The sequence below is a fragment of the Brassica rapa genome, chromosome A02, assembly GCF_000309985.2.
Source record: "Brassica rapa cultivar Chiifu-401-42 chromosome A02, CAAS_Brap_v3.01, whole genome shotgun sequence".
Lineage (NCBI taxonomy): Eukaryota > Viridiplantae > Streptophyta > Magnoliopsida > Brassicales > Brassicaceae > Brassica > Brassica rapa.
The window spans coordinates 18,432,106-18,460,092 of NC_024796.2; the positions used below are offsets into that span (position 1 = coordinate 18,432,106).

The window sequence follows — 27,987 nt, forward strand, 5'->3', positions numbered from 1 at the left end:
ATATAAGAAAGTGGTTTCGGTATATACCCCGCGTAAACATATGTATATATAGTTATACGATACAGTAAGTGGCCGCCCGGCTAACGTATAGCATATTTTATAACACTGCGCTAGTGCTAATAATATTTGATGCAAAAATGTTGCATCCAAGACTTAGAATCAATATAAGCTACAAGTGAAATGTCTTGAGGATGGCCTCGTACGTTTCTTGGAGAAGGCTTCTATGTTCATTGCTCTTTGCTATTTTCACATAACGAGCCACTTCTTTAAACCCATTGTGCTGTCTTAACAACAAATCACTGTCGTCTTCATCTCCCGCCATCAAGTTCTGCTTCTTTCCTCCAAAAGTTTGTATTGGTGTCAATGCCCATTGTATAGCCCATATAGCAAGAGGTCTCATATTATATAACAGAGAGACCTGTATTCATCATTCATGTTCCACGCTTCTGGTGTCTGAAAAGAGCAACTGCACCAACACACACAGAGCTCACAAAAAGTTAGCAAGGGAAATCGAATCCAAGGCTGTTGCGAGTTTATGCTTTAGCATCTCTAAAGAAAGCAGAAAATGAGCTTATTTGTTATACCTGAGACCACGATCAGACCAAACAGCCTCATAGATTCCACTTGCTGTCTGAAACCCTTTCTCTCTTTGTCCTTCTTGAATCATACAAGCTGCAACAGAGTAAGTGGTCCCAGCCCAAACCTCTTTCGAAACCAGCGAGTTCGTGTCCACTTGTCCATCCGGAGACATCCCATTCACAGCGCCACGTGTCCCTCCTCTTACCTTCATCACATTAAACTCATGGATCGTCTCGAGTGCTTTCTTTATCCACTCTTCTTTCGTTATTGGCTTCAGTCCACACGCTCTCGCGTACCTACAAATACTCAGCCACTTAGCTACTGCGATTGAGACTGATAAAACGAAAATTCAGCGGTTGAATTGATTCTTACCATTGTCCAGCCAACTGATCAGCAAGTATCGAGGAGCTCGAGTCGCTACCGCTGTTGTCATAATCGAAGTAAGAACCGTTCCACAGCTTCTCGTAAACGGTTTTCGCCTTTTCATACTTTGCGTTGAAGTAAAACGCGACAGCGTTTTCCCCAACAATAGTAGCAAACGCAGACGCAGCTTGAAGAGCAGCGACATAAAGACCGCCGCAATAAGCACTAACGCCTGTAACACTCCACGTGTCGTATGTCTGGTCCGGAAACCCTTCGTTCTCAATCATACCGTCCTCGTCCTTGTCGAACTGATCCAAATAAGCCACCGCTAGGTAAACAGATGGCCAAACCGCTCTTGCGAAGCTCTGATCTCCGGTTGCAACCACGTCTCTGTAGACTTGAAGAACAAACTTGGCGTTCAAGTCTTTCCAACGATCCGTGTTGAACAAGTTATACGCGTTTAGTTCAAGCCAAGGATTGTTTAGACCGATGTCGTGAGGAACCGATCCTAGCAGTTTTCTTGGAACCAACTCGCCGGAGCTCATGATCTCTTTCTTGGTGGGATCTTGGATCATAACCGCTGCTGCAAAGTCTCTCTGGATGCTGAGTTCGAGCTTAGGGAAGAGAATGAGAAGTGCAAAGGAAGAGTAGAAGTGAACGTCGTAAGTGTTGTACATTAGATACTCAATTCCTTCGAGGTATATGAATTGTCCAATGTTCTCTTCCGAGCTTCGAGACTGAGGAGAGTGGTGAACCTGATCACAAACCGCATTGATTTTCTGGAGGATGTCTGTATCATTACTGTTCTGTTCTGTGCTTCTTTCTGTACTTTGCTTGTAAGGCAAGCCATCTATGGATAATCAGTAATCAATGAGAGAGTCAGAAATTTTCTTGAGTTGTCAGTTTGTGATTAACTAATTACCTGTCCAGATAGCTCCTCCAGAGTTGAAATAGTATAGTTCGTTGAATAGAGTGACTCTATACCTGAAAAATTCTTAGGTTATAATCTTTTCTTTTCTTTTTTTGATGAAAGGTTATAATCTTTTCTTTTCTTTTTTTTTTTTGATGAAAGGTTATAATCTTCTCGTCATCGATTGTTGGAGATGAGAATCAAAGATAGGTTACCAATCAGGGAGTGAAGTGTCTAAAAGTATAGTGTTTTGCCATTCTTCAATCTGAGACTCCCAATTACCATAATCTTGTTTTTGTATTAAGAACAAGAAATGTCATATTAGAGTGCAATAGAAGTGAAAAAAATAATATATATATATAGAATTGCACAAGCGTACTAAGAAGAGCGTCACGAGCCATATTCACTGCTGCGTCGCCTAAAGAGCCATAGAATCTTGTGTATCGTCTATAAAATATTAAGGATTTTAACATGCAAGATATGTGTAAATACATGGAAATGTGAATTATCAGGCCACACCTGTGGTAAGTCTTCTCATTAAACCGCACTTCAGGACAGTCCCATGAGAGTGAAAACGTGACTGTACGGTCACAACCGGGAGGGACCTTCACTTTAGCAGCTATGGCTGCTCCAATGGCTGTTCCAAGTCTCGAAGGTGAGCCTGGCTCACAAGGCAACCGGTCGAATGATTTGTTCTACAAAAAAAAAGAAGTTCAGAAACATTTAGATCTTTCTTTCATTGGTTTAAAAAAAGGTTTGCGGACAAAAAAAGGAAACCTCTTTGATCTCATCCCACATAGCTCTTGCTGTGATTTCATTAGGAGAACAACCAGAAACCAAGAAGCATGGACACTCAGAGACACTAACATCGTCTGTTTCTTGCGCTGCAATGGCGTAAGTAACTGGTGGGTGTCCATTGGCTGTTCTGTAAGTTAATAAACATACCGACTAAATTGATTAAAGTTGAGTCTGTTAATCATTCATGTCATCATACTAGCTAAAAATATCCGCAAACCGACACTAATCCTTGCCTCAAAACAGAGGAATATTAAATCACCAAAGGCTCTCAAATAAAAGAGGTTTTACTTGTGATGTAAAGCTATTGCATGTACCCCATCTCTTTCCCTGAGGTATATTGCATTAGAAATCAGTTTCTTGTGTCAGAAGCAAAGAACAAAAGTAGTGACAGTATAGATCAACATGCACATTCTTACATTGTTGATGAGTTGAAGTGTTCTCCAGTAAACCCAGAAGCTCCTCCCACTGAGTTCTAAATTATACACAGACAAAAATTGGCATGAATGTTTAAAGATATGAACAATATATGTCTCTTTTTTGGTTTGAAATTAGTCACCTCCCATGTAAAGAGCAAAGTAACCGTTGCTTCTTCTTTTCCAAGATTAGTCGCCTGTAAACATTAGCCAAAAAGCACATACATGTAAATATGAAAGTTTATCAGGAATATTCTTTTTTTTTTTTATTCTGGGAAAATTTCTTACCGTAAAAGCGAAAACGGATACTGGAAAACTGCTTTCCTTGTAGTTATTCGGTATAAAGGGAGAGACTTGACGAGAAACTATTCTGAGTTCAGGGTCAGGCTCTGTTCTCCAAAGTCCATGCATTTTATGAATCATCAATCTAATGCATGTTGATATACAATGAATCATTATTAGAGATCATTTCATACCGTTGTAGACAGTCCAAGACCTAGGATACAGAGCATGATACGTAGATTTGTCCCCCTTTATCTTCCAATCCCATGACTCTATTCCTAAATCTTCTGTTCTACCACTGCATAGACAACTCAAGTTAATAAACAACAATGCTTGTGCTCAAATGCTCCATGCAAAGTTATTAAGTTACTTACTTTACAGACTCTGGACTTTTTGCGCATAGAACAGTTGAGTAATTTACACCACCGGGTCTCGAAACAAAAACCTATAAATGATTATCAAAATGCATTAGAGAAGCAATCAAAAGTATACATCTTTGTGTTCGTAATGTGTCAGGACAAGAGAGGACACTTACAGAGAACTGATTTGTGAGGATTGGAGCTTCTTCACAAACTTTAGGGAAGAGCTTGAACTGCTGAAACTCACCTTTGTAACTCCTTCCGATGCTTCCTGCACTATAAAAAAGTTCGGTTTGGTTTATTAATAATATTTCTAGACAAGATCTGAGGTTGGCTATCGAGAATTGATCTTCTGTCATTTGTTTATGCATACCCAACTCCACCTAAAGGGACACCATGGTTCCCTTTTACATTCTTCTTTTTGAAGATATCGTAAATGGATACCTGGAAGTTATCAAACAAACATGGGAGCTTGAGAATTTGGTACTAGATAAAGATCAATGTTTTGTGCATACAAAACAACTTACTTTTCCTTTTGCTGCCTCTTGTTTAGTGTGACGCCACAATCTATAGCCTATTGGAAACTTCAAAAAAGGCAGAGAGAAAGAGGTGTTAGTATTCTCTCATTCATACCAATAATAAGATTGCTTTTTGGTATCCAAATAACTGAATCAAATTTGTCTTTTTAATCTATTTTCGTTTTGATTTAATCTTTTATGGAGAAAGAATGGTACCAGGTGAAGAAAATCGCTTGTACTCATCTTGAACTCAGAAGGGTTCTTTACTTTGCTGTTCAACTTCCGCTGCCATGTTACTTGAGGAAGTGAGAGTGTCTCACTTCCAACCTAAAACGAATTATCAAAATTAGTTTTACCATTTCATAAACAAACCAAATGTTTTATCTTTAGTACCGAAACTTTCATGTTCAGAACAACTGGTGACATGAAACATAGAAAGACAACAACTTTATTACCAACTGGGTTTGAAGTTCGCTTTCCATTCAAGCGTTCTGCATATTGTTTTAATGGATTCAAAATAGTATGGATTATAAAGAAAAATCTTAATTTTGTTGGAAATGAAATCATGAACAGAAGCAGACAAACATGTTGGGATTGTGAAATCCAAAGTTATAAGATAAGAGTAAGTTATAAAATGAAAGGACAATTCTCGCCAGGGTGTGGAAGTCTGAGGCGGTAGAGCGTCGGTCACTTGTGGGGGACAATGGAGGGGTTCTATAGATGAAGAAAAGCTGCCACACATGGGTGGTTCTCCTCTCATGTAATTTGGACCCACCACGTTGGCTAATCTATCACTTGTTGGTTGCTTTATATGATGAAGAATTGTTTCCTTATTTTTACTTTAGAAGATTTTCTACACCAAAACTGAAGGAAAACATCTCTGAACTCTCTCATGCATGCTCCATAAGGAGTAAGGACCGTAACTCCGTACGCAATCTTCATTTTTTTTCTTTAAAGGGCAATCTTCATTTCATTTTCTTCACTTATAATTTCCATACTTTTTTATGATTCCACATTTGATTGATTAGTAATAATAGTTTTCTAAATATTTAACTCTCACATTTTAAATAGCGTAATCATATTGATATGATCATGGACCAGTCAAACAAAGAAAATAATGAGAGCATGGATGATCCAGCTGATAGAGGAGCTCTAGCCATATCTGAAGGAATTAAATGCTCCAGTACTCCTCTATGGAAAAAAAAGTTTTCAGATACTCTCCATCTGAAATTCATTTTATTTTTATTTATTTTTAATTCGAAATCTGACTAAAAACCCAATATATCATTAATGAATATAGTTATTTACAGACTATGCCATTAAACCTAATTTTCTTCCTTATCTCTACAGATCTAGATCTATCTTTCATTCTTCATCTTCTTTCTTTCTCTCTTCTCTTTTTTTCTCTCTTCTCTTTCATTCATTCTTTCATTCAAATCTCTTCTTTTTCGAATCTGTTTTTCTCTCTGTTTCTCTTGTTTTATTTTCGATTTTCATCTGTACTGATTGCTCCGTTTTTATCTTACTTTTCTCTATATTCTTTTTGCTCTTCTTTGAATCTAGATCTATCTTTCATTCTTCATCTACTGATTTTTCTGTTTTTTCCTTTGTTCTTCTTTGAATCTCAACTGCTTTTTCATTTTCTTCTCCACATTTTCCTTCTTCTTCTCTACCTACTACTTCACTTATTCTCCGCATCAACTTCAGTCTGATTTTTGGTATTATCGGTTTTTAAGATCTAGAAACGCATATATCAAAGTATAACACGGAAGTGAAACTACAAACCCAGAAAAACAATTTTATCAGGTTATACTATTGTGTAACTTGGTAAAACTGTATAACTAGGTTATAATCTTACTAAGTTGTATCTTTTGACAAATGTACAACTTGGTAAAACTACAACCTAGTTATACAGTTTTACCAAATTATACTACTTTGTAACTTGGTAAAACTGTATAACTAGGTGATAGTTTACCAACACTACAAGAAAACACAAGTTTTACGAGGGTAGTTTTCCTCGCTAATTCGTCGTAAAAGCAGTGTTACGACGAATTAGCGAGGAAACCCGTTTCGTCGTTATACGTTTGTCGTAACGCATATATCCTCGCTAATTCGTCGTAAGGTAGCGAGGAAATAATTTCGTCGTAAAAGCGAAGGAGGATATTTCGTCGTAAAGACCACGTAAAGATTCCACGTAAGGACGTCGCTAAGTTTCCTCGTAAATACCACGAAAAGCTTTCCTCGTAAAAACCACGTAAATAAATACTCGTAAAATAAACGTAAATACCTTGAAAGATTTCCACGTAAAGAAAACGTAAAAACCTTGATATATTTCCACGTTATTTCCTTGTAAATGTTTCCTCGTAAAAACCACGTTAAGCTTCCACGTAAAAAAGCCGAAAAATTAGCTACGAATTTTCTTCGTTTCATTATTTTATAGAAATATAAAAAATTATAATTATAAATATAATTTAAATTATTTAAATTATTAATAAAATTAAAATTCTAAAAAAATCAAAACCAAAATATTTTATATATAAATAAGTTTTGAATTCATAATACAAGAACCGAAATTAAAAAGAACTAAGGGTGGTCGTTAATCGCCTCGTAGAATTCATCACTCCTCGCCTGAACATCCGCCTCGGCATGTGAGTCGTCGGTCGGTGACTGGCCTGGGATAGGATTTTGTTGTCGCATGTTCCTCAACAAAGTCGCCCATTCCGGATTTGTGGCCGCTACAACGTCCAAGAAGCCCTTGAGTCCACCCATACGAGATCGCAGCTGAGTAGACTCTCTACGCAGCTCTTCGGACTCCCTACGCAGCTGAGAGACTTCATCATCCCGTCGCTGAACATAAGACGATGTCGCTCTCGGAACATCGTTGACGGAACCAATCCCCAACGTCCGTCCCTTTTTTTTAGGGACAACCTTAAAAACAAAAAATAAATTTTGTTAGTAAAAATTTAAAGTTAAATTAAATGAATATTTAAGAAAATTAAAATTTTAGAAAATTTACCTCCTCGTAAAGCTTATCCACTTCAGGTGTGGATAAGGTGACGGGTAATCCATCGGTGGACTGTTGGGTCAGCTGGGTCTGGCGTTCTTCAACCCGAGCAGCCAAATCGTTGTAGATTTGCTCGGACTTGCCATCTATAAATCGGCCCGCCTTGTTCTTGTGGGTCCTCTCGTAAAGTTGCATAAGAGACGGGAATTCTCCCGTCTCTTTGGCCTAAAAAAACATTTAAGAAAGTTGTTAATTAGAATATATATAAAAATATACTAAAAATTTAATACAATTAAATTTTTAATTACCATTTCCAAACGGACACCGGCGTGGGGTTTTTGGCCCGTAGTGTGAAGCATCGGCCCGTTCCCGTGCTCATCGACTGTGTTACGGGAGTTAGAGCAAGACTGGGCGATTCTAATGGAATCAGGAAGACGCCAATATCGGATGAGGCCATCCCAGACATCCGTGGTGAGCTCAGCGGGTTTGCCACGCTCATACCCCTTCACGATCCAGTCACCCTTCCAGTTGGAGACCGTGTCCAACAAGCGAACTTTCGCCTTCGCGACAAACTTCTTCCTCACCCTCTCAGTGATCCCCAAGGCCCAATTATATTTTTGCTGTTGGAAAAAATAATTTATAATTAGTTTTTCAGAAAAAAATAATTATATAAATAATAAAAAAATTTAAAGATATATATTTAATTAATAGAACTTACAGCGTAAATTTTGAACCACGTCTTTCTGACGTATTGGGGCGTCGTTTTCCACTTCGGATGTGGCATGGAGAAGTAACCTTTTATCGTGTCGGTTACGTCCGATGCAAGACATCCGTCAATCCCCCACCTGAAAAATACAAATTTAAAATATAAATTATTTTTTAAAGTTATAAAAGAATTTAAAAAGAATAAAAAAATAATGAAACATACCATAAAGTTCCGTCCGGTCGGTCGGGGTCGATGACTGGTAAACCTTCTCTGCCTGGCAGACGGAGAATGTCCTCTACGGTGTTCTGCGAGTAAGGAGCACTCGGAGGCACCATCAAATCGGGATGAATCTCGGCCGCGGGCATCGGAGGTGCCGGCATCGGAGGAGGCACAGGAAGAGGAGCCATCTGGGGAGGCACGTGAGGAAACGATGGTGCATTAGAAGAAGTCTCTCCAATGACTCTCTGAGTGTACTGAGTCTCGGGGAAGTCTCCTGACCCGAAGAACCGGGAGCTGAAGAAGACGACGGGTCTAAACGACTACCCGGCTCACCGAACATCTCTCTGTAATGGGCAGTAAGTCTACCTTTTCGAACCTGAGAAAAAAAATTAAATTTTTTAAATTTTTGTGAACAATATACTTCCCAACATTATCCACCTAATCAACACTAAATAACATAAGATCCGTAAACCTATCTAAATTCCCTATACTAACCACCTAATCTATCCTAAACTAATCAAACTAGAGAGGAATTAGAGAGACTTACCATTGCTACGAATTAGGGAGGAAATGGAGAGGAAGTGGAGAGGAAAGACGGAGCGAGCTCGCTCGGGATATATATAAGATTACTTGTCCTCGTAATTTCCTCGTAAACTTACGAGGAATTACAGAGGCCCGCGTTTTCATTTACGACGAAATTAGCGACGAAATACAAAGGCCCGCGTTTTCGTTAACGACGTTTTTACGACGAAAAGGGTTACGTGGAATTAACGAGTTAAACAGTTACGAGGAATTAGCGAGCCTTTATTTTCTATAAATACCCACAACTTTCCTTCTCAAACCACACACAAACTCACAAAACACACCCTATCTCAAATCACACTCCTCACCAAAATACTTTTCAAATTAGAAATATTTGAAAAAAAGAAGAAGAAAAGAAGATACTAGAATTTATGTGGGCGAGACTTAAGTCGCGCCACATATAATTCCACTATCTTTCTTTTCTTCTTTTTTTCTAGTTTTTATACTATGAGGAAGTAGCTAGTTTCGCTTTTCACCAAATTAGAAATATTTGGAAAAAAAGAAAGAGAAGAAGATATCAGAATTTATGTGGGCGAGACTTAAGTATTATAATTGCTGGAAGTCTTGCCACATGTAAATCTGGTGTCTCTCTTCTTTTCCTTTTTTTCTAGTTTTTAAGTCTACGAGGTTTCTACGACGATTTCTGTTACGAGGTGTTTACGACGAAATCATCCTACGTGGAATTAACGAGTGCCTCCTTCGTCATTTACTTTACGTGGTATTTACGTCAATTTACCTTTCGAGGTGTTTACGACGATTCCGACCTACGTGGAATTAACGGGTTTCGCTTTCTTTATTTTTTTTACTTTCGTCGTTATTTCCACGTAAGCTAACTAGTTCTTTACGACGATTTTGTCCTACGTGGAATAAACGAGGATTACGTCGTACATTCGACGTCAAATTACGAAGAATTAACGAGCATTACGTTTAAATCCCTAAAATCCGAAACCCCAAACCCCAAAACCCCATATTCCTTATCTTCTACTTCATATATTCCAAACCCCATCTTTATTTTCATTCCAAACCACAATTCCCACATTTACTTATTTATAAAACAAACTCCCACAATTTCTTATTCATAAAACAAACTCCCACATTACCTTATTCATAAAACAAACTCTCACATTACCTTATTCATAAAACAAACAACACAAAATCAAATACATCAATCGGATACATCGACATTCTCGTCATCACTAGAAATATCATCATTTTCATTAAACTCATCTTCTACAGCTTCGTATGTGGTATCATCGGTAAGATCTTCGTATTCGTGATTATGCGGATCAATGAGAAGGATGTCATCAATTTCTTGTTCAGGTTCCTCGACTTCATTTATCTGTTCTTCTTGCAATGGTGGTTCTTCTCCACTGATGATTCGTCCTCGAGGTGTAACTTTGATCACTGCTAACCAATTTATACCCGAATCTCTCATCCGAGGGTATGGAAGGAAGCTAACTTGGTCTGCTTGTGAAGCTAAGATGAAAGGCTCGAATTTGTTGTACCGACGTCCACCGTTGACATCAACTACACCAAATTTGTTAGACCGAACACCTCTGTTGACGACGGGGTCGAACCATTCACATTTGAAGATGACGCATTTCAGCTTCAGTATCCCTGGAAATTCGACTTCAATAATCTCCGTCAAGATCCCGTAGAAATCTGTTTCCCCTTTCACACATATTCCATAGTTACTGGTCGCCCGCTGTCTACCATACTCATATGTGTGAAAAGTGTAGCCTCGTGTGAAATACATCTGTGATGTGGTGACCTTTACAAGTGGAGATTGAATTACTTCGTGTAACCACTTAGGATAATCTGCATCGTCGTCATAATCAACCTGCAAAAATAAAGAGAACATTAAAATACAAATCATGTATGAAAAAATAGTTTGAGTTATAATACCTGATTCCGCAACCACTTAATGAAGTGCTGATCTTTCCTTTTGTCTACGTCACTTGTGGATATACCAGGAAATGTTTCTTCGACTTGAGAAACAAATAGGCTGTAAAATTAATCACATTTCATAGGAATGAATCTCTTGCAATTATATAATTAATTATATGTGTTTTGAAGTGTCCATATATGTTACCTTTCAAAATAACGCATCAATGGATCCTCGCAATTGAGTAGAATATAGGTGTGTGCACTATGAGCGTCTTGTTCACTCGACCACCAAACCTCTTTAGACTTCCCACCGAGTCGTCCAATCTGGCTAAAGATGTCTGGAACACCAGCAACTGCATATGTTGGCGCAACTCCACCATCATCATATCTTCTTGGAGCTCTTCTACGGGTACGTACTTTTGACGCAAAGTAGTACGATGTGAAGTGAGAAACTTCTTCCGTCAAACTTCCAGCAATTATAGAACCTTCAACTTTGGCGAGGTTCTTTGCTTTTCCCTTCAAATATTTCATGGCTCGCTCATACTGATACATCCATCCGTAATGTACAGGTCCACGAAGCAATGCTTCATATGGGAGGTGGACAGCTAGATGCTCCATGACGTCAAAAAATCCAGGAGGAAATATCTTCTCCAAGTTGCACAATAAGATGGGAATGTTCTCCTGAAGCTGTTCTACAACTTCTTCTTTAAGAGTGCGTGTGCTCAGATCCCTGAAAAATGCTCCAATGCCTTTTATATTCCAAAAACAATTAAACACATTGTTAGTCGTATATTATTTCAAACTAGACCGTTATAAAATTATTGTGATATAAAACACTACGAACCTGCAAGTGCTTCATGTACGTTTGTTGGAAGTAGCTCCGCAAATGCAAAGGGCAGTAGTCGTTGCATAAAGACATGACAATCATGACTCTTCATCCCAGAGAACTTTTGACCCTTTTCAACACATCTAGAGAGATTTGAAACATACCCATCGGGGAACTTCACTTCTGATGCCACCCAGTTGAACAACACCGACTTTTTTTCTGAAGACAGTCTGAATATCGGAACGGGAACTTGTCCATTGCTTTTAATATGTAACTCGCTTCTTGAGCAAATATCCGGCAAGTCCAACCTTGATTTTATGTTGTCTTTTGTCTTCCCTGGGACATTCAATATTGTATTCATGATGTTCTCAAAGAAATTCTTCTCTATATGCATCACATCGAGGTTGTGGCGCAGAAGAAGATCCTTCCAATATGGCAACTCCCAAAATATACTCTTCTTGTGCCAGTTGTGATGAACACCGTAAGAATCAGGCATATTACGAGGGACATGCCAATTACCACCCCAACGAACTGTTTCGTTAGCTCCGTAGTAGTCGATTTGTGCTTCAATTTGTTCTCCAGTTAGATATGGTGGAGGAGTGTCTCTCACAACCCTTTTGTGCCTAAACAAATTCTTGTTTCTTCGGTAAGGATGGCCAATGGGAAGAAATCGACGATGACAATCAAACCAACTTGTCTTCCTACCATTCTTCAGTTGAAACGCATCTGTCGTTCCATTACAATATGGACAAGCTAATCTCCCATGTGTAGTCCATCCAGACAACATCCCATATGCAGGAAAGTCACTTATGGTCCACAAAAGCATAGCTCGCATCGTAAAATTTGTCTTCGTTGAACAGTCGTACGTCCTCACCCCTGTTGACCACAAATCCTTCAACTCTTTTATCAGTGGTTGTAGGAAAACATCCAGGGACCTTTTTGGATGGTTCGGACCAGGTATCAATATCGTCAAGAATAGCAACTCCCGTTGCATGCACATCTCCGGTGGCAGGTTGTATGGCGTAAGAAAGACTGGCCACAATGAATATTGTCTCCCTGACATTCCGAACGGACTAAATCCATCTGTGCATAATCCGAGATACACATTCCGGATATTGCTAGCAAAATCCGGATGTACTTTGTTGAAATGTTTCCAGGCTCTTGCATCTGATGGATGAGTCATCTCACCATCCGTCTGAGTATGCTCGGCATGCCATCTCATCTTTCCAGCAGTCTGCTCTGATTGATACAATCTTTTCAATCTGTCTGTAATTGGTAGGTACCACATCCTTTGGTACGGTACCCTATTACGTCCCCGTCCTTGCGGCTTGAATCGTGGCTTCTTGCAGAATCGACATTCTTCTAGCTTCTCATCATCTCCCCAATAGATCATGCAGTTGTCGATGCAGACATCTATCATCTCCGAAGGCAACCCAAGACTATAAACTAATTTCTGAATCTCATAATAAGAATCAGCAGACACATTGTCTTCCGGCAAATACTCTTTAAACAAGTCCGCCCATTCGTTCATGCAACTTTCAGGTAGATTGTGATCAGTTTTAATATTCATCATTCTAGCAGCCAACGACAATTTAGAGAGACCTTCTCTACAACCACTGTAAAGTGGTTGATTCGCCGCGTTTAACATTCCGTAAAACTTTTTTGCATCTATATTAGGTTCTTCATCTTCATCATGAGCTACGAATGCATCAGCTACCATATCATGAACCCTATCATAATCTACCATCTCCTCCTGATGGTAACTATGTTCATTATGCAAATGATGATTAACCGGTTCTTCCTGAAAATTGCTATTACTACTACTAGCTTCATTCTGATCATAATTATAACCTTCCCCATGTTGAAACCAGATATAGTAATTTGGCGTGAAACCTCTATTTATTAAATGCTTCCAAACATTTTCACGGTTTGCCAATTTCGAATTGTTGCATTTCCGACAAGGACAGAACATCTTACCACTTTCTTGGGCGAGCGGTGTTGAATCTGCTTGGTGCATAAATGTCTCCAGCCCCGCAAGGTATTCTTTCGTCACTCTCCCGTTAGCATCTCTATGCATATACATCCAATTCCGCAACTCGTAAATAGTCCCAGAGCCAGCCATTTTTTTTTCTTTCACGTTTTTTGTTGTTGGTGTGTTTAAAATGATGTTCCAACATCCATATTTATAGAAAATTTCGAATCTGGTAGTTGTAATTTTACTATGAAATTACGACGAAAATTAATTGCATGGCCAAAAAAAAACGTGAGCCACCTACCAAGTTGGTGGATTCAAAATTTCCTCGTTAAGTACACGTAAAGTATTTCGTCGTAAAGCACTCGCGAAATTTACGTGGCTTTTACGAGGAAAAACTATTTCCTCGTAAAAGCCACGTCAATTTACATCGTCTTTACGACGAATATGTTTTGTCGTTACCTTACGACGAAATAACGATGCTTTTCTTTCTCCACGTACTTTCCTCGCAAAATCAACGTTTTTTTACGACGATTATTTTTCCTCGTTAAACCTCCTCGTTAAAGATACGTTTTCTTGTAGTGCAAGTTGTACCTTGACAAATGTACAACTTGGTAAAACTATAACCTAGTTATACCAGTCTTGAGGTATAACTTGGTGAAACTAGGACATAAGTACACAAAAAATATAATTTGACAATGATATAACTTGGTTTAACTTGGTTCAACTTTCACTAAAATTCAAAATTCAAATTTTAAATTTGATACCTAAAATTCGACAATTGTATAACTTGTTTCAACTTGGTTCATAGTTTCATTAAAATTCAAAATTCAAATTGTAAATTTGATACCTAAATTCAAAATTCAAATTTTCAATTGAGGAGGGAAAACGTAAGGGCAAAATTGGAAATCTCTTATTTCATGAAGAGTAGAGAGTATGTCAGATTTCGTAAGAGTACCTCAGATCACTTTTTGCCTCATTAAAAGTATATGAGATTTTTACTCTATCTGAAGGTCCTATGACTCGAGCCAGAAGCAAGCAACTCAAAGAAGCTATTGGAGGATTACTTAAGACATCACTGAAGCAAGAAGAGAGTTATGGAAGAAGCTTAATCAACCAAGACACACTTACCACAATTCAAGCCATCTCAGCTCCAAGATAGACATTAAATGAGCAAGTAACCTATGTGTGCTCTTTTTCCCTATTTTTGGTTTTGTGTCACTGAGTTTTCCAAAGATAAGTTTTTAACGAGGCCATATGTTGATTTCCTATCACTCATTTGATGATTTCAATTCAAGACTTTATTTTTATTATTTATCTTTGCTAGACTTGAGAATTAAGTTGTCAGACTTGAAAACACTTATAAGATTTTATAAGGTTTATTTTTAAGGTCCATTTAAAGACCAAAGAGCCTGTTCCTTGCTTTCTCTATAAATATGTGTGAAAATCCTAATAGAAGTATCCAATCTTTTATTTCCAGACTCTTGTCTCTCTCTGACGGCTGCAAGTCTTCTTGTAGATCTGAGTGTTCTTGAGTCTTTGTTAGTGTGTCATATCTAACAAAACCACAAGAGTGATTGTCTTGGTGTGTCATATCCAAGAGATTCACTTTGGAGTATCAAGGAGATATGAAACAACTTTTTCTCATCAGATCAAAAAGCTCATGCAGCTAGAAACCCAGAAGAAGATTCTAAGGGAGAATAACACCGTGTTAACGACATAGAAAAAAGTAAAAGAAAAACAATTTGTTACAAGTTCCTATTGATTCTTGGTCTCAATCATAAATAAGATCTCTATAATCTTTGGATTCAATGCTTGTGACCGGGAGCAGCCACTACTAGCACAAATGTTAACATGTAATCCATTGCTGACAAGTTGTTGGCAGGTCCTAAACGCCACCAATAATACGTCCATGTGCACAACTATTCCCTATAAGAAAATATGTAAGGTCCTTAAGCAGGAGACAACAATTTTCTTTCTTATTTACCACTTTGACAAGTTCCAAAACCATGAAGAGCCAAAGCAAGAGTGCTATAAAGCAAATCGCAAACACGTTTTCAGAATAACGCATAAACGTTTCGCGGATAAGCGTATAGAAAATCGCAAACATCGTTATGAGATAAGAACAAAAACGTTTCGCGGAAGTGCTAGACAGCAAATCACAAACACGGTTCCAAAACCCGTTTCTATTAATCGTTTTTCAACCCGGTTCGAGCTTTAGACAGAAAGCGATTTTGAGTTAAGATTGTAGAAGCTGGAAAACCGGACTGACATAAACGAAAAAATAAAAGCGATGTTAAGGAAATATACGAATGTATAAGGCGAATACAAGAACGATAAGAAATTGTATTCGCAAAGAGACATGGAGTCGAGATATGACTTACGCGAATGGATTTTTGCTGTTGGATTTCGATACGGAAAAAAGTTAAGAAATGAAGGAAGAGGAGAGACGATATTTAAAGAGCCGAAGAAGACCCACTTCCCGCAACAGCTGCTACACGTGGGCGAGAAGCTCGTGGAGATCGAGGGAAGTTGAGTTCCGAAGCTTCTTCCTCAAGACTCTCTCTTATCTCGTTTAAAAATTTTGAGAGGATAAAATGCATGACATTTTTATTTTCTAGACAAACTACTTGTCGTTTTAAATAAAATTATATGCTGTTTTTTTCTTGAAATAAATGGCAAAACGTTGAGCTTAACTTGGTCCAAAAAAAATATTCTTATCGGGCCGGACACCCAAGCCCACGCCCAACCGGCCGGTGAGCGGCGTGCGCATGCGCGTGGGGAGCTCTCTCTTCCTCTGAGCCGTTTAAATCCATATGACACAAGGCCATATTTATACTGCTCTATGACTCTTGTATTTTCCGATGTGAAACAATTGTTGGTTTTATCATTTAGACAAAAATTGCAGTATTACGTACACCAAGCTACCAACTTCTTAGCATCATTTCTCATTCAATATTAATCTGTTTTTGATGTGTGAATATATCAGGTTGTAGTGCTCATTACAAGCTTTACAACGAGCTGATGATCTGACCGGAATAGCCACCGGTGTAGCTGGAAAGGTTACCGGAAAATCAGAAAACATCAGCTTATATATTCTTTGTAAAACAGAGTTCCAACAGAGAACTCAGGCGGTGTACTCAAGAAAGAAAAATTATATTTTCACCTTGCTGTCGACAAGTGCTGTGCTGATGACATCATTTCATAATTTATAACAGAATAACAAATTAGTGTTAAACAGTCTAGCTGATTCTATTTTTGGGGATTAACACCTTAACAATTAAAGATTGCACTGCATCTAAGTTTTCTAACCTCACAAGCCAAGTGGATCTCTATGAAAAGCCGACAGAAGGGGTAAATATGTCATTCCCAGTGTAAGGCAACAAAACGAACGGCGAAGGATAAAAAGGCAAGGCGACGGAGAGGCCAAGAGGAGGAGAAGCCACCACATTGCCTTGGGTTTCTACGCCTCTTATACTTCTTCATCCTTGTACGTCTTTGCTCTCCTGGAAACTCTCGTCGTTTTCCAATTTGATCTGTCGTAATGTCGGCGGTCTCGTGCTCCACGGCTAGCTCTAGCGGTGGATGTGGATTGAGGTCTCAACTAAAGACATGTGCTTTACCAGCATTCGCCTCTCTTAATTTCGGCAGAACTGGGCCACACTCTCAGGTTTTGGTCAACTTCTTCTTTTCTTTTATCAATCAGTTAAAATCCTTAACTTTTTGCTCTCTACTTGAAAAAAAGAGTGACAGATTAAGTACTCATCGGTTGGAATTGGTACATGGCAACCGTAAGTCAAGAGGAACAACTATCTGTATGACATTAGTCGACGAAAGACAATCCACGGGCCAAAATGTTGTCGACCCTCCTCGGATCCTGGTATATGCTTTGATTTCTTATCCTTTTCTGCTACAAAATATTTCTTATCCTGGCCTCTGATAATTGTTTTTTCTTGTGCCATTTTTTTTGCAGGCGTACGATCTTGTTCAGGGGGCTCTTGTAAGTTAATCTGAGAGCCCTTTTGTTGAATTTTTTGTTATTGGAGAATATAATAATCTCGGTGTTTAAGCTGAGCCAATAGAAGCTTATAGATAGTTAAGTTTCGAGAGATTCTTGTGTGGTTTTGTGGACTGATATAATGATACCACACGCAGGTGAAGTGGACATGGAAGGAGGACAAGTCTGTTCCAGATACACCTACTGCTGTTCTTCTACATGGAATTTTAGGCAGCGGCAAAAACTGGGGTCAGTACTGTGGGACTGCTAGTAAAATCGTGCATTTAGTTTCTTTAATCTGATTTGAGAAATGATGAAACCAGTACAAGAATCTCTTCACGTGCAAATAGATCATCAGGATTGTTTAGTCAGTCACGCTCTTTGTTCCAAAAGGATAGTTATGTCTTCTTAACATTTTTAGGGGTGTATTCAACTAGGAGTCTGCATTTATTTGATTTTTAATGAGTTTTTAGATGATTTTAGGTGAATTTGAAAATTTGGTGTGATTTTTATTAAACCACTCTAGAATCTAAAACCAAGAGATTTAAATTTTTATTTTTTGTAACTAAGAAAACTCCTCTCAAACCACTCTACAATCTGTAATTTAAATTTTACTCAATAACAGTAGATTTCTATTAAATGACAAATTCAATAACACTGGATTTTATAGTATTTTTAAAATTTTGTGTTTGAACAACAGATTTTGTTTTTTTTTGGGTCCTGGTATAGGCACTTTTGCTCGAAGATTGGCTCATGAGTTCCCAACTTGGCAGGTATTTGTTCACCACAAGTGCACTAAAAAACCTATACACACTAACTGGCTTGTAATAACTAACCTGCTCCGATGCCAAAAAAATAAATAAAAATAAATAACCTGCTCCTGTTAATCACAGTTTCTCCTGGTAGACTTGCGTTGCCATGGGGATTCAGCGTCTCTCAAGAAGAGAGGTCCAAACTCTGTTGCTACAACTGCTTCTGATGTTCTAAAACTTGTAAATTTTTTTCCCAGGCCACGTTATATTCGATTAATCCTGAAAATGAATATCTCTGATATTCATGTTCTCTTCTTTTTAGGTTGGTCAGTTGAGGTTAACACCTCGGGTCCTTGTTGGTCACAGCTTTGGAGGGAAAGGTGACTTAAATTATAAGCCTAGCAGTAAACGGTCCGTCGTGTTGACAAAGTCTCGTTGACAAACGAGGGTATGGTAATTTCCAAGTATTGGAAGCAATCTGGACATTACTCTAGCCTAGCTCAACCACCGTTAGAAAATTACCTCCCCACGAAAATCGTGTTGACAGTGTCGTATTGACAGAACCGCTTATGCTAATTAATTCAACGGACAGAATCGGGACTTGTAATCGAAGATAGAAATCAAAGCTTATCAAAGATAAGATAAGTTCTGGAAAACTTGGGAGTTTAGAAGAATATTGGAGAGAAAATATAGAGAGGTTTTTATGAAATTATTAGATGATATTTCACAAAGGGGGTACACACATATTTATATTACAAGATAAGACGCTGACATAAGCGCTTACCTCAGCGATTACATCATCGCTTACATCACACTCTTGTAGCGATTACATCATCGCTTACATCATTATTCATTATACTTATTTTACATAATAAAACACACTTATTTTACATAATTATACATTGCAGACAACTTGCTTAGTGGTCCATTTCGAACTCGATGATGTGTTTCTCACAACATCCGTAGTGATCGTCTGGACATTCGAACACGTCTCCTGGATATTCGTACACATTCTCTGGCTCTTTCTCTTGAGGCTGTTGTGAGTCGTCGTTGATATCAATGTTGAACATTCTTCCAACCTCATCGATGTTCATAGAGTCGTCTGGGAGCTGGGCGTCTTGAAAGTATTCTGGCGGGCATTCTTGGGACTCAGAGTTACGTTTCTCTTTCTTTTGCGCACGTTTAACCACTTGTGGTTTGTCACTCTTATCCAAGTAGAATTGCAAATCTTCGTCGAGACTCATTTGGTAGTCTATTGGGTAATAGAACCAGTTTGGGACGAAGGGAATGGGAAATGATTGTGTGGCACTGTTGAGGCGGAACGCATGAGTTTGAAAGTCTTCAAATGGCTTGTTGTCGTTGAGGTTGAAATCTGGTCTGACTCCTCGTTGGTAGTCATTGTGGTGAATGAGAGTAGGCAGTGCGTGGACTTTGCCGGTTTTTTTTGTTGACTTGAACAGGGCGGTGGAAGAAGTATATTGTGTGAGGGTTGAAGAAAGGGTTGAGACCTCCTTGACTTTTTGACTTCTTAAATGATAAGCCTGTTGCTTTCGCTGATTTCCTTAGCTTACCGTTCCAGGAAAATAATGGCGCGAACCAGGTCAGAAATGTCGCAAGACATTCCTTGTGACCTCGTTTAGAGTTGGTGAGTTGCATGTTGATATACTGATATAACCATTGAATATCAAAGGTTATGCCAATAGTGTAGATCGAGCAGAGGTACCAGAGAAAACAGAGAACTTCTTCTGGTAAGTAAGCGTTTTCGATTCTATAGAGATGAGCGAACGGGTAGTCCGGGTGAATTCCCATAGGTTAAATAAGATGATTATGGGATCCGTAACTTGACATGATGATGGATTGATAGAAGAAAATCTTGTTGCGGATGTGCTCCTGTAGGGTTTCTCTGTCGATAAGCGAATGAGCATCGTCGGACATGTTTGAGGCGAAGTCATAGTAACTTTTTGTGGAAGAGCTCTCCATTATTTGTATTTCTTTTACCGGACTTCTACTAAGCATATCTGCGAGAGTATTCTTTGAGCCTTTTAAATAGACGGATTCGAAGTCGTACTTTGAGAACCATTCGCTCCATCGTAATAATTGCTGATGTGGGACTATTTTCTGTTTGAATTGTAACATCTTCGGGAAGGATGACATGTCCATTTCGATGCGAAATCGGTGTCCTATCAGATGGAGCTCGAACTTCTCGATGGCTTTTTTGATGGCTAGTATTTCTTTGAAAGTAGAGTGATAATGCATCTCGGAATCTTTAAAGCGTCCACTTTTATATCCGCAGATATGATGTTTTCCATTTATTTCTTTGAATAAAATGGCTCCCCAATATTTGTCACTCGCGTCAGTCTGTAAAATGCGTGTTCTAGTAGAGGGAATCTTTAAAGGCGGTAGCTTCTGCACCTCTATTTTCAGGCTTCTGACAGCTTCAGTTTGTCGGTTTGTCCATTGTGGTGGATTCTTCGTCAGCATTTTCTGTAGCGGCCTTGTCAGTTGCGAAAGTTGCGGGATAAAGCCGCTAACATAATTGATTACACCGAGGAATTGTTGGACTTGTCGCTTTGTGAGATTTTCGTCGGGAAAATCTAATAGCGTTGTAGCCAGATGGGCCTGAGGTGTAAAGTTGCCATCTGTGATTTGCATTCCAAGGAAGTCGATTCTGGACTGGGCTATGACCATTTTTCGGGCCGAAAGCATGATTCCATATTGAATGACAATGCTTTGAAATTGCTGAAGAAGCTGACTGTGCTCGGTTTCGGTAGACAAGAACAACAGTATGTCATCAATATAAATTAAGGCCGTATGAAGTAGAGGCTTGAATATACGAAGCATCGCTTGCTGGAATAATGATGGTGCGGTCTTGAGTCCGAAAGGTAAGGCGTTCCACTGAAGATGACGATTAGGAAGACAGAATGCAGTTTTGTATCTTTCTTCAGGATGAACACCAAGTTGCCAGAATCCCGACTTAAGATCAAATTTTGAGAAAATAGTTTCCCCTTGAAGATGTTGAAGAAGCGTCATTTTGTTTGGTAGCGGAAATTTGATGTCTTGTAGATACTGATTCAGCGGTTTGTAGTCGATAACTAGTCTTAGCTTCCCTCTTGCTTGTTCTGCACGATTATTAACGTAAAAAGCTTTGCATGCCCATGGCGAGTTGGTTGCAGAGACTACTCCTTGTTGTACTAGCTGGTCGCATTCTTCACTCGCTTGTAACAGTAGGGTTGGTGGCATTCCTGCATGACTTGCTTTAGTTGGGGTGGTTTGTATATTTTCTTTGAATGGCAAAAAAACAAAGAACTCCGAGTTTAACCACAGCGGGTTATTGCATTTCTGTAGGAATTCTGTATGAGAGTCTGCACAAGAAATCTCCGTCAACTTGTCCTTGATCTTTGTAAATTCTTGAGAGATCAATCCTTCAATTGCGAAAAGTCGTGGAATTGACGTGAATGCTTTGAAGAGACTTTTCCATTTTAATCCGTGCGGTTCGATAGAGATATCAAATTTTTTCTTAAAGGCATAATATGAATCCCATCCCAGTATTAGATCTTTTCCATGTGCTGTAGAGCCAAGGACTTCCGTAGTACTATAACAACCGGGGAAAAGCTCGATTCTGATAGGTTTTGACTTGAGCTTTATTGTCAGTGAACCTGAGTTAGCGACTCGAAATTCTTGCTGATGAGGTAGCCACATCGATGGAGAAAGAATCTTGGGATTAATAATCGTTGTGGGATCCGGTGTCTATGAATGCAATGGCGCGAACCAGGTCTTCTTGACCAGATGGGTCGAAAATCATCACTGGTAAGTGAGGAGTTTATATGTCGTCATGTCGCGGCATTTTTGTAATTTTGAAGCAGGAATCATTTTCTTCTTCGGCAGATGAGTCAGAAGAGTTGTCATAATCTGAATAACCACAAATAGCATCGTTGTCGTCACTATAATAGGATAGAACTGATTCTAAATCTTGGCTTTCGAGATCAATATCTGGTGCTATTTCAGATATTGAATTGATTAAGTACTGCTTCTTTTTAGCTGACTTGTTCGGACAGTTTTTTGCAAAATGTCCTTTCTTTCGACATAGAAAGCATTTTGTTGATTTCCTTAAGCCTCGTTTCTTCCGAAAGAATCTCTTGCGTCTGAATCTGTCCGAGCGCTTGGAGAATCGTCTTTTGAATCTTCGATGTTTTTCTTGTGGGTCGCACGAACAAGATTTCTTGGACTTAGAACAATCCGAGCCTGAAGCACGTATACCTCTCCTCCATCGACGACTATCTTAGTCAGCAGACTAAGCTATACATCAGAGATCAAGGACAAACAATAGAAGAAATTTCCATTGGACAAATGCAGCAATATGTATTCAGAACGCTGGATAAACTCTGCAAACAAAAAGAATTCTGGACGGAGTTTATGAATAGGTCAAAGCAACTATCAAAGATATGTTCCCGACCGGATCTATCAATCAAGTGTTCTAAGTCCAAGAATTCTTGTTCGTGCGACCCACAAGAAAAACATCGAAGATTCAAAAGACGATTCTCCAAGCGCTCCAAAAGATTCAGACGCAAGAGATTCTTTCGGAAGAAACGAGGCTTAAGGAAATCAACAAAATGCTTTCTATGTCGAAAGGAAGGATATTTTGCAAAAAACTGTCCGAACGAGTCAGCTAAAAAGAAGCAGTACTTAATCAATACAATATCTGAAATAGCACCAGATATTGATCTCGAAGGCCACGATTTAGAATCAGTTCTATCCTATGATAGTGACGACAATGATGCTATTTGTGGTTACTCAGATTATGACAACTCTTCTGACTCATCGGCCGAAGAAGAAAATGATTGCTGCTTCAAAATTACAAAAATACCGCGACATGACAACATACAAACTCCTAATTAACATAGATGATTTTCGACCCATCTGGTCAAGAAGACCCGGTTCGCGCCATTGCATTCATAGACACCGGAGCCCACACAACGGTTATTAATCCCAAGATTCTTTCTCCGTCGATGTGGCTACCTCATCAGCAAGAATTTTGAGTCGCTAACTAAGGTTCACTGACAATAAAGCTCAAGTCAAAACCTATCAGAATCGAGCTTTTCCCCGGTTGTCATATTACTACAGAAGTCCTTGGCTCTGCAGCACCTGGAAAAGATCTAATACTGGGATGAGATTCATATTATGCCTTCAAGAAAAAATTCGATATCTCTATCGAACCGCACGGATTAAAATGGAAAAGTCTCTTCAAAGCATTCACGTCAATTCCACGACTTTTCGCAATTGAAGGATTGATCTCTCAAGAATTTACAAAGATCAAGGACAAGTTGACGTAGATTTCTTGTGCAGACTCTCATACAGAATTCCTCCAAAAATGCAATAACCCGCTGTGGTTAAACTCGGAGTTCTTTGTTTCTTTGCCATTCAAAGAAAATATACAAACCACCCCAACTAAAGCAAGTCATGCAGGAATGCCACCAACCCTACTGCAACAAGCGAATGAAGAATGCGACCAGATAGTACAACAAGAAGTAGTCTCTGCAACCAACTCACCATGGGAATGCAAAGCTTTTTACGTTAATAATCGTGCAGAACAAGCAAGAGGGAAGCTAAGACTAGTTATCGACAACAAACCGCTGAATCAGTATCTACAAGACATCAAATTTCTGCTACCAAAAAAAAATGGCGCTTCTTCAACATCTTCAAGGGGCAACTATTTTCTCAAAATTTGATCTTAAATCGGGATTCTGGCAACTTGGTGTTCATCCTGAAGAAAGATACAAAACTGCGTTCTGTCTTCCTAATCGTCATCTTCAGTGGAACGTCTTACCTTTCGGACTCAAGACCGCACCATCATTGTTCCAGCAAGCGATGCTTCGTATATTCAAGCCTCTACTTCATACGGCCTTAATTTATATTGATGACATATTGCTGTTCTTGTCTACCGAAACCGAGCACATTCAGCTTCTTCAGCAATTTCAAAGCATTGTCATTCAATATGGAATCATGCTTTCGGCCCGAAAAATGGTCATAGCCCAGTCCAGAATCGACTTCCTTGGAATGCAAATCACAGATGGCAACTTTACACCTCAGGTCCATCTGGCTACAACGCTATTAGATTTTCCCGACGAAAATCTCACAAAGCGACAAGTCCAACAATTCCTCGGTGTAATCAATTATGTTAGCGGCTGTATCCCGCAACTTTCGCAACTGACAAGGCCGCTACAGAAAATGGTGACGAAGACTCCACCACAATGGACAAACCGATAAACTGAAGCTGTCAGAAGCCTGAAAATAGAGGTGCAGAAGCTACCGCCTTTAAAGATTCCCTCTACTAGAACACGCATTTTACAGACTGACGCGAGTGACAAATATTGGGGAGCCATTTTATTCAAAGAAATAAATGGAAAACGTCAAATCTGCGGATATAAAAGTGGACGCTTTAAAGATTCCGAGATGCATTATTACTCTACTTTCAAAGAAATACTGGCCGTAAAAAAAAGCATCGAGAAGTTCGAGTTCCATCTGATAGGACACCGATTTCGCATCGAAATAGACATGTCATCCTTCCCGAAGATGTTACAATTCAAACAGAAGATGGTCCCACATCAGCAATTATTACGATGGAGCGAATGGTTCTCAAAGTACGACTTCGAATCCGTCTATTTAAAAGGCTCAAAGAATACTCTTGCAGATATGCTTAGTAGAAGTCCAGTAAAAGAAATACAAATAATGGAGAGCTCTTCCACAAAAAGTTACTATGATTTCGCCTCAAACATGCCCGACGATCCTCATTCGCTTATCGACAGAGAAACCCTACAGAAGCACCTCCGCAACAAGATTTTCTTCTATCAATCCATCATCATGTCAAGATACGGATCCCATAATCATCTTATTTCACCTATGGGAAATCACCCGGACTACCCGTTCGCTCATCTCTACAGAATTGAAAATACTTACTTACCAGAAGAAGTTCTCTGTTTTCTCTGGTACTTCTGCTCGATCTACACTATTGGCATAACCTTTGATATTCAGTGGTTATATCAGTATATCAACATGCAACTCACCAACTCTCAACGAGGTCACAAGGAATGTCTTGCGACATTTCTGACCTGGTTTGCGCCATTATCTGCCTGGAACGGTAAGTTAAGGAAATCAGCGAAAGCAACAAGCTTATCATTTAAGAAGTTAAAAAGTCAAGGAGGTCTCAACCCTTTCTTCAACCCTCACACAATATACTTCTTCCACCGCCCTGTTCAAGTCAACAAAAAAACCGGCAAAGTCCACGCACTGCCTACTCTCATTCACCACAATGACTACCAACGAGGAGTCATACCAGATTTCAACCTCAACGACAACAAGCCATTTGAAGACTTTCAAACTCATGTGTTCCGCCTCAACAGTGCCACACAATCATTTCCCATTCTCTTCGTCCCAAACTGGTTCTCTTACCCAATAGACTACCAAATGAGTCTCGACAAAGATCTGCAATTCTACTTGGATAAGAGTGACAAACCACAAGTGGTTAAACGTGCGCAGAAGAAAGAGAAACGTAACTCTGAGTCCCAAGAATGCCTGCCAGAATACTTTCAAGACGCCCAGCTCCCAGACGACTCTATGAACATCGATGAGGTTGGAAGAATGTTCAACATTGATATCAACGACGACTCACAGCAGCCTCAAGAGAAAGAGCCAGAGAATGTGTACGAATATCCAGGAGATGTGTTCGAATGTCCAGACGATCACTACGGATGTTGTGAGAAACACATCATCGAGTTCGAAATGGACCACTAAGCAAGTTGTTTGCAATGTATAATTATGTAAGATAAGTGTGTTTTATTATATAAAATAAGTATAATGAATAATGATGTAAGCGATGATGTAATCGCTAATAGAGTGTGATGTAATCGCTGAGGTAAGCGCTTATATCATCGCATTATCTTGTACTATAAATATGTGTGTACCCCCTTTGTGAAATATCATCTAATAATTTCATAAAAACCTCTCTCTATATTTTCTCTCCAATGTTCTTCTAAACTCCCAAGTTTTCCAGAACTTTGATAAGCTTTGATTTCTATCTTCGATCGCAAGTCCCGATTCTGTCCGTTGCATTAATTAAGCATAAGCGGTTTTGTCAATAGGACACTGTCAACACGATTTTCGTGGGGAGGTAATTTCCTAACGGTGGTTGAGCTAGGCTAGAGTAATGCCCAGATTGCTCCCAATACTTAGAAATTACCATACCCTCGTTTGTCAATAAGACTTTGTCAACACGACGGACCATTTACTGCTAGGTTTATAATGGTATCAGAGCCAAAAATTCTCATCCAGATTATTTTACTCTTACGTGTTAAGCTAATCAATCTTTTCTGTGTAGTTGTTTTAAGCATGGTGGAACAAGCAGCTAAGCCTCTTCCTCGACCAGTCCGAGTAAGTCTCTTTTTAGTCTATATCTTAACGACCCTTGTTAGGATTTACACTAATTTTCCTGAATTTTATTCGTGTTATAGGCTTGGGTGTTGGATGCCACTCCTGGAAAGGTTCGTGCAGGAGGAGATGGAGAGGATCATCCACGAGAGCTTATATCATTTCTACGTACATTGCCTAAAGTGGTAACCTGCAATATTTCTTTATCTGTTGATTATTATTTTTCTTAAACAAAAAGATGTAGAAATTATATGCTAATGAACATCGGTTGTGTTTGGTTTAAGGTCTCATCAAAGCGAGAAATTTTAAACGCTCTTATCAAAGAAGGGTTTTCGAATGATGTATCACAGGTATGACAATATCCGTTTCACCTCATCATATTCTATCATCTGTCAACATGATTCTGTTAATACTTGTTGGATTGCTACAAACTTGGTGTATTGTGTGCAGTGGGTTGTTACCAATCTGAGACCTACTGGACCATTGTGCTCTAGCTTCTCGTGGACATTTGACTTGGACGGGATCTCCCAACTTTATCAGTCCTACGAAGAAACAAATCTTTGGTAAGTCTCCTTTTGTTTAGTGGACCAAACTTGTGTTATACTATCTATACTCAAACTGGCAAATATTGCTTTCACAAAATAAAAGGAACTTTGTTGAGAACCTGCCAAGAGGAGTACATGTGAATTTTCTTAAAGCGGAAAGAAGCTTGCACCGTTGGGCCCTAGAAGACCTTCAACGAATCCACGCCGCTGAAGAGCTCGCCTCTGAAGAAGGTGGCGGCGTAGAAATGCATGTCCTGGAAGATGCCGGTCACTGGGTAAAACTAACTAACTAGACCTGTGCTTCATCTTTCTTTCTGGTGCCTATTACCTAACTGATAAACCGGTCTTTGGGTTGTGTTCTTTCAGGTTCACACGGACAACCCGGATGGCCTCTTCAGGATCTTGTCATCTTCATTCCAGGTTCTCAGAGCCTAGAGGTGCAAACGCTCTAAGTTCTGCCTTTTCGACCGATGTGCTGTACCATCTTCTTTGCTTTACGGATGCTTTGAAGCACACCTCTTCCTTCCCTTTAGTAATCTACAGAATATTCATCTGTGCTAGCACACTCCTAGCGAAGCAACTTTTGAGCCAACTGTTGCCGATGTCAGAGCTGCTGGCGCACGTGTAAACGAGGTGCTCTACCATTTCCTGTTTGATATATACTTGTGAAGAAGTTAAGTCTTAATCACGTCTGACATATACAATAGTATACTCATCAGCATTGTGTCCTTGTAATGTTTTGGGTGTCGTAAGTAACAATTAAAAATATGTAGCTGTATCATCCGGCATTATTCTTGATTCTATGTCATTTACATTGTTTTTTTCACTTAATTGGAGAAAGTTCTGAAGCTAAA

The 27,987-nt window shown here is 39.1% G+C and overlaps 2 protein-coding genes across 2 annotated transcripts; one reads left to right on the forward strand and one right to left on the reverse strand.

Annotated features, from left to right (window-relative positions):
- Positions 1–3: 3 nt before the first annotated feature.
- On the reverse strand, positions 4–5,132 carry LOC103853572 (non-lysosomal glucosylceramidase). Its single transcript, XM_009130478.3, is given in 20 exon segments — positions 4–400; positions 403–466; positions 585–875; positions 952–1,792; positions 1,865–1,926; positions 2,068–2,140; positions 2,232–2,299; positions 2,372–2,547; positions 2,630–2,777; positions 2,939–2,977; positions 3,067–3,122; positions 3,207–3,260; positions 3,352–3,452; positions 3,540–3,643; positions 3,720–3,790; positions 3,881–3,980; positions 4,078–4,148; positions 4,232–4,288; positions 4,439–4,549; positions 4,678–5,132. Coding segments are annotated over 20 exon segments (2,745 nt in total). The 5' UTR covers positions 4,705–5,132; the 3' UTR covers positions 4–169.
- Positions 5,133–16,754: 11,622 nt separating this feature from the next.
- Positions 16,755–27,987, forward strand: LOC103853573 (protein ABHD11). Its single transcript, XM_009130479.3, has 13 exons — positions 16,755–17,088; positions 17,164–17,298; positions 17,392–17,418; positions 17,574–17,664; positions 18,145–18,188; positions 18,309–18,407; positions 18,490–18,547; positions 26,539–26,591; positions 26,672–26,773; positions 26,873–26,938; positions 27,039–27,151; positions 27,237–27,408; positions 27,500–27,987. The coding sequence occupies exons 1-13, from the start codon at positions 16,963–16,965 to the stop codon at positions 27,566–27,568; spliced, it is 1,155 nt and encodes a 384-aa protein (XP_009128727.1). The 5' UTR covers positions 16,755–16,962; the 3' UTR covers positions 27,569–27,987.